Genomic DNA, 13,051 nt, shown 5'->3' with positions numbered 1-13,051 from the left:
TTAAAGTATAAAAAGAAACAATATTCTGTACAACTGTCATTTTATAAATCAGAGTTCTGGCTACCAAACTAGAGGAAGAGATCTTCCGCTGGCAGGACTTTGTTTATAAACGTTTATCAACACAGCTAGACTACTTTATCCTAAAACAAAAAGAAAAAGGAGAGATTTTTTTTTCTACCTTTGTTGTCTGGTTTCTGCTTTCCTCATCTTCTCGTCATTCTCTTCCTTCTTCAGCATCTGTTCAACTCTATCCCCTCCTCATTTCCATCCAAGGTCATTCGTAAGCATTGGGAAAGTGCTTCCCTCTCAGTGTCTGTTCCCTTATCCCCACTTCCATGCAGTGTCTGCTCCTCCCTCCCTCTCCATTTCCCTTCAGCATCTGTTCCTCTCTTTCCTCCACACTTCTTTCTAGCACCTCCCCACTTCCATGCTGTCTGCTCCTCCTTCCCCTCTGTCTATCTACTTTCTTCCAGCGTGTTCCCCTCTCTCTCCTAACCACTTCCATGCATTGTCTAATTCCCACTCTCTCCTCCCCATTTCTGTTCAGCATCTGTTCCTCTCTCCCCTCCCTATCCACTTCCCTTTAGCACTCTTTGTGTGGTCCAGCAGCCCCCTCCCAATCGCCAAAGTCCAGGTATCTCTTCCCCTCGTCAGGGCATCTCCCTCCCTCTCTTCCCCTCATCTTCGCTTTCCACAAGTCACATGTGTGGCTGCCCCAAAACTTCTCAGACGCGAGCCGTCCAGGCAGAAACAGGAAGTTGAGTCAGAGGAGATGTTTCAGAGTGGCTGCGTGCATGAAATTGTGAAAAGGCTTAGGCCATTCGGAGAGAGAAAACATGAAAATTGACAGCGAAGGTGAGGAGAAGGGAGGGAGGGAGATGCCCTGATGAGGGGAAGAAATGCCCGAACTGCGGCGTTTGGGAGGGAGGGGGCTGCTGGACCGCATAATCACGAGGGCTGCTGATCAGGAGGGGTGAGAAGTGAGGCAACGCGTGCAAGATACTTAACTGCAGAGAAAATGCAATTCACCACTCCATGGGATAGTGAATGGACTTGTCCCCGTACCCGCAACCAGTTTTTTTTCCCTCTCCATTCTGGCGGGTTAGCCGCGGGTAACAGTCACCCTGTCATTCTCTAATTCATAGTGCTTAGGCAACCCATACAGCAAACTCCCTTGAGAAGATAATTTGTGCCCTGAATCATTCTGAAAAGTTGACTGTAGGTGATTAAATTTGTTTTACTACTACAAATTTTAACTAAAAAAAAAAAAAAAAATTTCTGGTTACCTGCTAAGATCACTTGAAAACAAGAGCTATAAATCTGTATAGTTATAGTATAATTCAAAATAATTCAGTTGACAAACTTAAAACGCCAGTTGATACAACTATATATTTTTAAAAACTGTAAATATTCACACAAGGGCTGCAACTTTAAATGTCCATGTATCTTAATAAAAACTATTTTAATTAACTTTCTTCTAGGCTGAAGAGATATTTGGTAATAAAATTATGCTGTGTAACAGCCAAAATTCTCTCACCCTTTCTATGGCTTCTTTTTCCTGAGGTGTAACTTGAATGTAGTTCATGTGACCACTTCCAGCTTCAGCCGCCACACCACCACTGCTGCCGCCACCGCCGCCGCCACCTCCCTGACCACCAGATTCTTGAACTGGCTCATTTAACATATGAATGAATTGTTCCTGATGTTGGCTGATTTGCTGTGGTACATTAGAAGATAAAAGGAAAAACAAACAAACCTGAAATAAAGCACCCCAGGCCTATCCGGCAAGTAAATTTAACATGAAAGAATACAATTAGAACTGTTAGATCTCAAAGGCACTGCAGGTATGTCCCAACCAAATTAATTAAAAGGTTTCCAACAAGTTCACTAATATGGAGAAACAAAAAAAATGTAAATATGGAAAAGTACTAAAGGAAATCTGTTTACAGAAAACATATCTGTATTAGCTAGGCAAACTGATTCCAACCATCTAATGTTGGAAACAGAAGAGGCTACTTTTCTGTGGAGAGAGCTTGTTGAACAATATTTGTACAGCATCTTGTAGCTCTTGAAATATACAGCTCCATTATTCTTGTAACTTCTCCTGGAAATGACCAGAATTCTCTCTGTAATTATCCTGGAAATATCCAGTTGTCTCTTTTGTAATCCACCCAGAACTGCAAGGTTGAGGCGGAATAGAAATCAGTAATGTAATGAAATGTAATTTAGCAGTTGAATGAACACAGTAATACCTGCTGTGTACCCCAGACCAAGATTACTGTTATTCAACTGTTCTCAATGTCAACAGAACTGGGATGGAAAAGGCCATACTAATATTTCTGGAGTTTTATTTTATTTAAATCCATCTGATATACTACCTCACCTCAGAAAGGTCTCAAGGCTGGACCAAGTCAACTTTTGAACAAGTTCATACTAATGTTTTGACTGAACATGGAATCCCCCTATTTTTGAAATTTGAATGACAGCTTGACTGCATACTCTGATACCTTAAAGATGATTTCTTAATGAATCTCTGCTGAAAAAATTTTCAAGCTTAACAGCAACCTTTACTGGATCTACTTAGGAAAGCTGTACGGTAACATAGTGCATGGCAGAAAATGACTTGAATGGTCCATTTAGTCTGTCTAACAATCACACTCAATTCATGGTTAAATCAATAATGAATGTGGTATAAAATATTTGATCCTGGTCTCTTTCTGCCATTTCTGGGACAAAGACCACAGAAGTCTGCCCAGCAGTGTATTTACATTCACCTACTGGAGTTGCCAACAAAGCTCACTCCAACCTAATACTTTCTAGCATTTATTCATGTACCCAACCATATGGTAGAAAATTCATTCATGTGGGTACCTGCTCTGTATTGAGCAAAACAAAGTTAGCTCTTCTTTTTTTTAAAAAAGGACTGTTAGGGTGCAGGCCCAGCTGTGCAGTAGAAATGCTGCATATTTCTACGTAAGGGGCCAATGATTCAATTCCAGGGTTGTCTCTTCTGCACATTGAGTCATCTAGGGAAGATACAGGAGCCAATGTTCATGAGGCAGAGGGAATTAAGGAAAAATTTAGTCTTGCCTGATAATTTTCTCTGGTCAGCGATATTGTTCTGAATGAATGGGTTGTTATTTCCTCCTACCAGCAAATGGAGGTAGAGAAAACAGAATTCCATCAGTGATGCCACTGTATAAACTGTATGGTGCTTCCCTGGAACAATCCAGTATGCGTCTACCAATGCACCCAGCACCATCAATCACTGCAACTGCAATGATAACCAAACAAGCAAACCACCATAGAGTGGCACTTGCTACCCTGCATATATTACATTATATTAAGGATTTCTATTCCACCATTATCTTGCGGTTCAAGGTGGATTACAAATGGATTGTCCGGAGATTAGAAGTATTTAGGGAGTAGTTTGTACATTTTTTTGAGTTGCTACTTAAGGATTACATCTGAGTTGTCATGATATTGGAGGTACATATGTAGTAGATGCTTGGGACATTCCTGATTGTATTAGTTCGGTTTTATGTGTTTTTTGAATAGAAGGGTTTTTATTTCGTTCTTGAAGGTTTTGTAGGTAATACCACGGGAATCCCGTATGACTGCCAATCAGAATCATAATTGGTCTCTCTTCTTTTTTCAATGAACTGAAAGGGAACACAGACCATACCAGAACTCTGGGCCAAGGTCTTCCAAAGGTAGGATTTCAGAAGTGTCACTGACTACAGAAAAAAAAATCATCAGGTAAGACATCTTTCTAGCATCAACTCCACTGTTCTGAACAAATGGGATGTACCAAAGCAGCTCTATTGGGCAGGGGAAAACAAGGCGCCCCAAATGATGGCTCTAGTCAGCATATCTAATCTGTAGTGCTTAAAAGACTGGAGTGACGACCAAGTCGCCGCTCTACAGATCTCCTCAGGTCACGCTCAGGCCTCTGCCCAGCAAGTGGCCTGAGCCCAAATTGAGTTGGCCTTGAGCCTCTGAGGCACTAGACTATTTCTGTCGATAAGAAGCCTTAATTTCACCAATGGAGACCTTTGAGGCCACTTGGCCCTTTTGAGAGCCATGGAAAAATACAAAGTGATAGTCTGAAAAAGTGTTTCCCCCAAGTTGGTCCTAAAGTACCCACAGCGCCAGCACTCGCCATCTTCCAGCACGACCGGGCCGGCGTGGGAGCCCTGCTCCGCCCCCCCGATCCCGCAGGAGAACAATTTGAATAAAAAGACACAGCGCCAGCACTCGCCATCTTCCAGCACGACCGGGCCGGCGTGGGAGCCCTGCTCCGCCCCCCCGATCCCGCAGGAGGACAATTTGAATAAAAAGACACAGCGCCAGCACTCGCCATCTTCCAGCACGACCGGGCCGGCGTGGGAGCCCTGCTCCGCCCCCCCGATCCCGCAGGAGGACAATTTGAATAAAAAGACACAGCGCCAGCACTCGCCATCTTCCAGCACGACCGGGCCGGCGTGGGAGCCTTGCTCCGCCCCCCCGATCCCGCAGGAGGACAATTTGAATAAAAAGACACAGCGCCAGCACTCGCCATCTTCCAGCACGACCGGGCCGGCGTGGGAGCCCTGCTCCGCCCCCCCGATCCCGCAGGAGGACAATTTGAATAAAAAGACACAGCGCCAGCACTCGCCATCTTCCAGCACGACCGGGCCGGCGTGGGAGCCCTGCTCTGCCCCCCCGATCCCGCAGGAGGACAATTTGAATAAAAAGACACAGCGCCAGCACTCGCCATCTTCCAGCACGACCGGGCCGGCGTGGGAGCCCTGCTCCGCCCCCCCGATCCCGCAGGAGGACAATTTGAATAAAAAGACACAGCGCCAGCACTCGCCATCTTCCAGCACGACCGGGCCGGCGTGGGAGCCCTGCTCCGCCCCCCCGATCCCGCAGGAGGACAATTTGAATAAAAAGACACAGCGCCAACGGCGCGCCGCCGTTCGGCGTGCCGACGAAGGCGCACGACAAAGGCGCCTGCGCCTTAGTGAGCGCCTTCGTGGAGCACCTGAGAGGAGCACCAGCGGACCTTGGAACCGGGAACACCAACGCCCCAGAGACCACTCCACCGGACCTCCTGCCGACTTCCATTATAAGGTAAGGAGCGAGAGATCCCCGCTCCTCCCCCTCCTCCAACCAGGACTCTAAGAGAGAACCATTCCCTCTACCTAACACTCCGAACCAGACATCAAACATGAAGCTCTCCCTGCATACACACAAACTAGCCACCCTTCTGATAATCCTCCTCATCTCTAGTTGGAAAACAACAGCAAACAACTTACCCACCACAACCACATCCGCCAGTACAACCAACTTCCAAATTCCCAACAGAAGAATACTCACATCAAGAAACCCGAACCACCACACCAGCACTCAACACCCCATCACTGTTACCTGGAGAAGAAGATCAACACCTCCGAAAACAAAATCTCATCCAACTCCCACAACACTCATATACCCGGAAACAACTTACATTCCCCAGACCGACACGACCTCCCTTACATGTGCCTATGTTAACATCAGATCTCTAGGACCCAAAACAGAAAACATAAAAAATTGGATAAAAACAGAAAAACTTGACTGCCTATTCCTCACTGAAACCTGGTTAACCTCAGACACAGACCCTAGAATAAAAGAAGTATGCCCGCCAGGATACAAAATAACAGTAACCTGCAGAGAGAAAAAAAGAGGAGGAGGACTAGCAATAATAATCAAGAACTCCCTAACTCTAAACATACTTGAAAAAACATCCACTCCGCAAATGGATTTCCTAGCGTGTCAACTCACAAACCCAACACTAAAAAACTCTCTAAACTGCTTGCTCTGCTACATAACACCAGGAAACTGGACCACAGTGAGACCTGAATTTGAAAACTTCATCTACCAAAACTCACTAACAGCTGAATATAACCTCATCCTAGGAGACCTAAACCTACACCTAGAAGACACAACCTCCACACCAGCAAATAACTGTCTATCCTTCCTCAATGCCTTATCCTTCCAGATCCTAAACCCACAAACCACCCATGAAAAAGGTCATCAACTGGACATTGCTGCATTCATGTCTCACCAACCATCCAATCCAGCAATCCAAACTCCTAACGGAACATGGTCCCCATCCCTATGGTCAGACCACTACATTTATAACTTCAACATCAATTGGACCAAGACCAAACACACACCTCAATCAAAAAAAACCACATATACCTCACGCAAACATATCGACCCAACCATTTTCTGGTCAAATGTAGACGAAACTATCCAAGACTGCGACCCAAAAAACTTCATCTCCCACTGGAAAAATGTATCCACCAACATCCTTGATGATCTGGCACCCCTACAAACCAAAACCAGAACCAGCAGGAAATCAGACCAATGGTTTGATAATGAATTACTCCAACTCAAAAGACAGTGTAGAAGATTAGAAAGAAAATGGAGAAAAAAGAACCAAGATCAAACAAAAACCGACTGGAAAAAAATCAACAAACAATACAAAAATCTACTAAAAGATAAGAGGAAAAGCTACTATACTAATCTCATAGGCACGGAAACCCAAGATTCCAAAAAAATATTCCAAATCCTGAAAGAATTAACAGACACCAAACCATACACTACCACCACGAACACACCTCCACCATCACCCACCCTCTTAGCAGAACACTTCAAGAACAAAATCACCAACACCAGAGCCACACTCATCCTTAACCCATCCCATCAAAATCCAATCACAATCCACCCTACAGGAAAAGAGGCAACCGCAGCAGACAGAATTTGGACTCAATTCCCTAACATACAATGGTCAGAATTCAACAAATTCTACAAAAAATACAGCCATGCCTCCTGTGACCTCAACCATTGCCCCTCATATCTCCTTACCACCTCTAGTGTAAAATTCCGCACCATAACTCTACAATGGATCCAATTCACGCTCACAGAAGGCACATTCCCTGCTGACCTCAGCGAAATTGTCATCACCCCAATCCAAAAAGACCCAAAAGCACCACAAAACCTCCCATCTAACTTTAGACCTATAGCCTCAATTCCGCTATATGTCAAAATTATAGAAGGCCTAGTAGCCAAACTCCTCACCAATTACATAGAGGACCACAACCTACTCCACCCCATGCAATCAGGCTTCAGAACAAACTTCAGTACAGAGACACTACTAGGCTCCCTTATGGATACCGTCAGACAACAACTTAGTACAGGGAAAAAAATGCTACTCATACAACTGGACCTATCGGCGGCATTCGACTTAGTAGACCACAACATCCTTCTACAGATCTTAGATGCAATAGGCATCTCAGATAAAGTATACTCCTGGTTTGAAGGATTCCTAAAACTCAGAACCTACAGTGTAAAATCAAACAAAGAAAAGTCTGAATCCTGGTCAAACCCCTGCGGCGTACCACAAGGATCTCCACTATCCCCTACCCTCTTCAATCTCTACACTGCCTCTCTAGGAACGCATCTGGATAATCTAGGCATAACCTCCTATAGTTATGCGGATGACATCACCATCCTCGTCCCATACGATCATTCTAAACCTACCATGACAGACAAACTTCACCAAACACTTGAAACAGTCACAACCTGGATGAAAAATCACAAACTTAAACTCAACCAAGACAAAACCAAATTCATCCTCCTAGAAAATGACAAGATCCAAACCACAACCAACCTAGACATAAACGCAATCAAATATCCCATCCAAACCACCATAAAACTACTAGGCATGACCATAGACAGATGCTGCACTATGCAACCGCAAATAAATAAAACAATTCAAAAATCATTCGCAATCATGAGAAATCTGAGACAAGTCCGAAAATTCTTTGAAAGAACACAATTCCAACTTATAGTACAATCCCTAATACTAGGTATATTGGACTACTGTAACATACTCTTCCTCCCATGTCCTGCAACTACGATAAGACAACTCCAAACAATCCAAAATACAGCTTTGAGACTCATCTACTCTTTGAAAAAACATGACCACATCACTGAAGCCTTCATCAACTCACACTGGCTCCCAATCCAAGAAAGAATCCAATTCAAATTCTACTGCATATTATTTAAAACCCTACACGGAGACAGCCCATCATACCTGAACAATCGCCTCATCCAAGCACCCAGTACCAGACACAGAAAAACGCACTCCCCATTCATACCCCCCCCAATCAAGGAAGTAAAAAGAACAAAACTACACGACGGCCTCCTAGCCACTCAAGCCGCAAGGCTAGACAACCAGATCTCCAACCTTCTGATGACCACCCCAGACTATAGGACGTTCAGAAAAGAAATAAAAACCACACTTTTCAAGAAATTCCTGAAGCAGCAATAACAACACGACCTCTAAATGCTCTTAAGATCTACAACTTACCTCTCTAGCTAATCATTGTAACTCTGTTTTTTTTTTAAATTAACCTTTTGTAATCCGCCTTGAACCGCAAGGTAATGGCGGAATAGAAATCCCTAATGTAATGTAATGTAATGTATGAAGCAAGCTGCAGAATCAATCCTCCCCATTAACACCTCACTGTCAACTGGGAAAATTCCCCTCAAAATTGGCCATTATCAAACCCACCCTCAAGAAACCTTCCCTTGACCCAAATGATCCAAACAAGTACCACCCCGTTTCCAACCTTCCCTTCATCTTCAAACTACTGGAGAAGATAGTGCTCCACCAACTGCAACCTTTCATTGATCAACAAGAAGCTCTATCTCCACGTCAGTCAGGTTTCCGACCAGGCCATAGTACAGAATCTGTCCTCCTTGACATCATTTACGACAGCTGGTCAATGCTGGATAAAGGAAATGATGCCTTACTGGTCCTGCTTGACCTTAGTGCCGCCTTCGACACTATAGATCATCAACTTCTACTAGACCGACTCACTGACATAGGAATCAAGAACTCACCTCCTTCCTGGATCAAAGAACACAATCTGTGCTACTAGGGACAGCTATATCAAACCCCAAATAAATTAAATACGGAGTTCCCCAAGGTGCCTTGCTATTCCCTCTCCTCTTCAATCTGTATATCAGGCCAATCATCGACACTGCACACAAATACAACATTAAGATTCACTCCTGTGATGATGACCTTCAACTATTGCTCCCCTGGGTGACAATTGGCCAATCCAACTCACTAACCTCCTACACTGCCTCTCTGATTTGAAAAACTGAATGACAGCCAATGAACTCCAGCTGAATGCCTCAAAGACTTAACTACTCTGGATCAGGAAAAAGAACACTACTTTCACCTGTCCGACACTATCCTGGGATACTGGATGGCTACCTGTCCCTCTCCGCCCACATCTCGCAGGTAGTTTCCACATCTTTTTACTACCTACGCCAACTGCGAAGGAACAAACCCCTACCTCCAAGAAACAGACTTAGCCCAACTGCTAAATGCCTACGTACTCTCTAGACTAGACTACTGCAACTCCCTATTCAATGGCATCACTGCAAGACATCTAAAACGCCTCCAAAAGGTCCAGAACTCAGCAATTCGACTCCTATAACCTCAGCTACCATGACTCCATTACTCCAGCGCTTTATGGAGCTCACTAGTTACCAGTCAAAAAGCGATGCATCTTCAAAGCCCTGGTCATGACACACAAGAGATTCTACCAAAAAACCCCAGCCTACATAGCATCCAAGCTACGCCTATACACCCCTAACCACCTACTCCGCTCCAAAGCAGAACAAAGACTCAGCATTCCCGGAGGGAGATCCCTCTGAATGAGTACGGCGACAAAAGATCCTACAGCCATTTCCTACCTCAGCTATGGAACCGACTACCCACACAGATCAGGTTGCTAGACTCACTAATGACCTTCAGCAGAGCAGTAAAGACATTCCTCTTCCACCAACTGGGCCATTAAAAACTGCTTCCTCAATATACTTCTCCTAGTACTCTTCGCTATGACCAGTCTGATCTCTAGAATAAGCTCTGTTATTGTCTACTGTAATCTATTTGTTGTCATGACCAGTATGTTTTCAAACGATTGTGAATGTCTACCTGTAACCCGTTCTGAGCTTCTGGGAGAACGGGATAGAAATCAAAATAAATAAATAATGACCGTTGCCTTGTCGCTGCAATTATTTTGCTTTCTTTGCTATGCCTCATACCAAGAGAAAAGGAACTATCAAGGTGATTCCCCAGACTGCCATGGTTCTTCCCTCGAGTCAGCCGACAATAGAGCACTTCACAGCCAGAACCACGGATGTTTCCTTGCCATTGAATTGAAGCAGAGGAGTGCTTTCGGTATTGGGATCAGAAGTTTTACTCTCTCCTCCAGATAGCAACATCCTGCTATGTCTGTCAGCAACAGCAGGGAGTGTTTCACATACAGAAGTGCCCCTGGAGACCATTTGGGAGGTTCTTCAGAGGTTGGATTCTAAAGTGATAAATTCATCAAGACATTTCAAAACTTGTGAGTAAATTTGATGGTTTGGCAAAAAACTTGAAAGGAAATTGAGTTTACTATCCAAATTGTACCCCTTCAAGAGAAGATAAAATCATTACAAGATAATTTCTCAGTTATTAAGAATAAGTTGATTATCTATAGAAAGACAGTTTATTGAAAATCATAATAGAACACTAAACCTCCATTTGTTGAGTTTTCCCAAAATCTCCTGGAACAGCTTCTATGAATCTTTTTAAGAGATGTAAGAGACTTCTGAAATTTCCTATTGAAGCTATTCCTTAAAATTTACTATATACCTTCAAGAGCACTGCCTGGAGTCCAGGTAGAGAATATGGAGCAAAGAGATACAAAGTCAGATCTGAGAAACTTAATGTTTCAGCTATATTGGAATAATCTGTAAATGGATGAAGTCGGTCCAGAGGAAGGTTACTAAAATGGTGCGTGGCCTTCATCATAAGGCATATGGGGAAAGGCAGGAGAGGGGAGATATGATAGACGTTTAAATACCTATGTAATGTAAATGCGCATGAGTGGAGCCTTTCATTTAAAAGGAAGCTCTGGAATGGGAGGGCATAGGATGAGATTAAGAGGTGATAGGCTCTGGAGTATCTAAGGAAATATTTTTTTACAGAACCTGAGCTATCCAGAGAGAAAGGGATCTGCCCCTTACATAAGCTACAGACAGACCTCCTGGAGGGAAACAGCGTAGAAATCACAGCAAGGAAAAACCCATGCTTCTCTTAAAACATCTCTCAACAGCCTTAAAATGAGCCACAAGGGATCCAGATCTTTACCAATTCTTGCTTGTGTAGACCCAGATCCCTGACCTGCAGAAGTGGGTCCTCCACCAGCAAACATGTGAAATTTACATACCACGGTCTGCGAGGTCAATCCAGCATCACAAGCAAGACCAGATGAGGATGATGTGTAATCCTTCTCAACAAGAGGCCACGGAGAAAAGCAGGGCTGTGGAGTTGGTAGATAAATCCTTCGACTCCCAACTCCTCAGTTTCTGGTACCCATGACTTTGACTCCAGATACCCAAAATTGTCTCAGATTCCAACTCAGACTCCTCAACTCCAACTCCACAGCCCTGGAGAAAAGCTCCTCTACAGCCAAGGATAAACCAGGCTATCAATGTCCTGAGAGGCCATATCCCTTTGTTGACTGAAAAAAAACCCCAACAACCCACTTTTGCATTGGCCCTGGAAAACAAGTTAAATTGAGGAGGCCCCCAGAAGTCCACAATGAACTGAAAGGCCTAAAAACCCAGCTTCCATTCCTCTCATATCAAAGAGAGAGCAACTGAGAAAGTCCACCTGTATTTAACCCTTGCCTACAATATGGTTCAACTAGAGAGCTTGCAGAAACTTCTTTGCCCACCGACGGACACTTGCTGCCTCCAGGGCCACCATCCGACTCCTAGTGCCACAATGTTTGCTTAAGTGCACCACTATCGTGGTGTTGTCTGACATTACCTGACCGCATTCCCTTCCAGGAGCACCTAAAACTCCTGTAGGGCCAAATGAACCACCCAAATCTCCAGGTGGTTTATGGATCGGGACGCCTCCTGGCTTGACTAGGTGTCCTGTGTCACCTTTCCCAAGACAGTGAGCTCCCCAACCAAGGAGACTCACATCCATGGTGACAAGAAACCTTTGAGAGGGATCCCTATGAAAGATCCACCAGACTATCCTACCAGGCTAACATAAGAACATAAGATTTGCCGCTGCTGGGTCATACCAGTGATCCATCGTGCCCAGCAGTCCGCTCAAGTGGCAGCCCTTAGGTCAAAGACCAGTGCCCTATTTGAGTCTAGCCTTACCCTGCGTATGTTCTGTTCCAGCAGGAACTTATCCAGCCTTTTCTTGAATCCCTGAAGGGTGCTTTCCCCTATAACAGCCTCTGGAAGAGCGTTCCAGATTTCTACCACTCTATGGGTGAAGAAGAGCTTCCTTACGTTTGTACGGAATCTATTCCCTTTTAACTTTAGCGAATGCCCTCTCGTTCTCTTCACCTTGGAAAGGGTAAATAATCTCTTTCTCTCTACTAAGTCAATTCCCTTCAATATCTTGAATGTTTCGATCATGTCCCCTCTCAGTCTCCTCTTTTCAAGTGAGAAGAGGCCCAGTTTCTCTAACCTCTCATTGTACGGCAACTCTTCCAGTCCCTTAACCATTTTTGTCGCTCTTCTCTGGAACCTTTCAAGTAGTACGATGTCCTCTTTCATGTACGGCGACCAGTGTTGGACACAGTATTCCAGGTGGAGGCGTAACATGGCCCGGTACAATGGCATAACCTTTTCAGATCTGTTTGTGATCCCCTTCTTAATCATTCTTAGCATTCTGTTTGCCCTCTTCACTGCCACCGCACATTGCGCGGACGGTTTCATTGACTTGTCTACAAGTGCTCCCAAGTCTCTTTCCTGGGTGCTCTCTCAGAGTATAACACCAGACATCCTATATTCGTGCATATGATTTATGTTACCGACATACATCACCTTGCACATACCACGTTGAACCACATTTGCCATTTCGTGGCCCATTCCTTGATTGTGTTTATGTCTCGTTGATCTTCGCAATCCTTCTGTGTCCTCCCTA

At 44.4% G+C, this 13,051-nt stretch overlaps 1 protein-coding gene across 3 annotated transcripts in view; it reads right to left on the bottom strand.

Moving 5' to 3' along the window:
- Positions 1-13,051, bottom strand: part of RAD23B (RAD23 homolog B, nucleotide excision repair protein) — a 245,740-nt gene that overhangs the window by 25,204 nt on the left and 207,485 nt on the right. For all 3 annotated transcript variants that reach the window (XM_033918631.1, XM_033918623.1, XM_033918639.1), the window contains one exon: positions 1,538-1,717. In XM_033918631.1, coding sequence (XP_033774522.1) covers positions 1,538-1,717 — 180 coding nt within the window. The remainder of the gene's footprint in view (positions 1-1,537; positions 1,718-13,051) is intronic.

The sequence above is a fragment of the Geotrypetes seraphini genome, chromosome 1 (assembly GCF_902459505.1).
Source record: "Geotrypetes seraphini chromosome 1, aGeoSer1.1, whole genome shotgun sequence".
NCBI classification, from domain to species: domain Eukaryota; kingdom Metazoa; phylum Chordata; class Amphibia; order Gymnophiona; family Dermophiidae; genus Geotrypetes; species Geotrypetes seraphini.
This window is presented reverse-complemented; position numbering and strand designations above follow the sequence as displayed.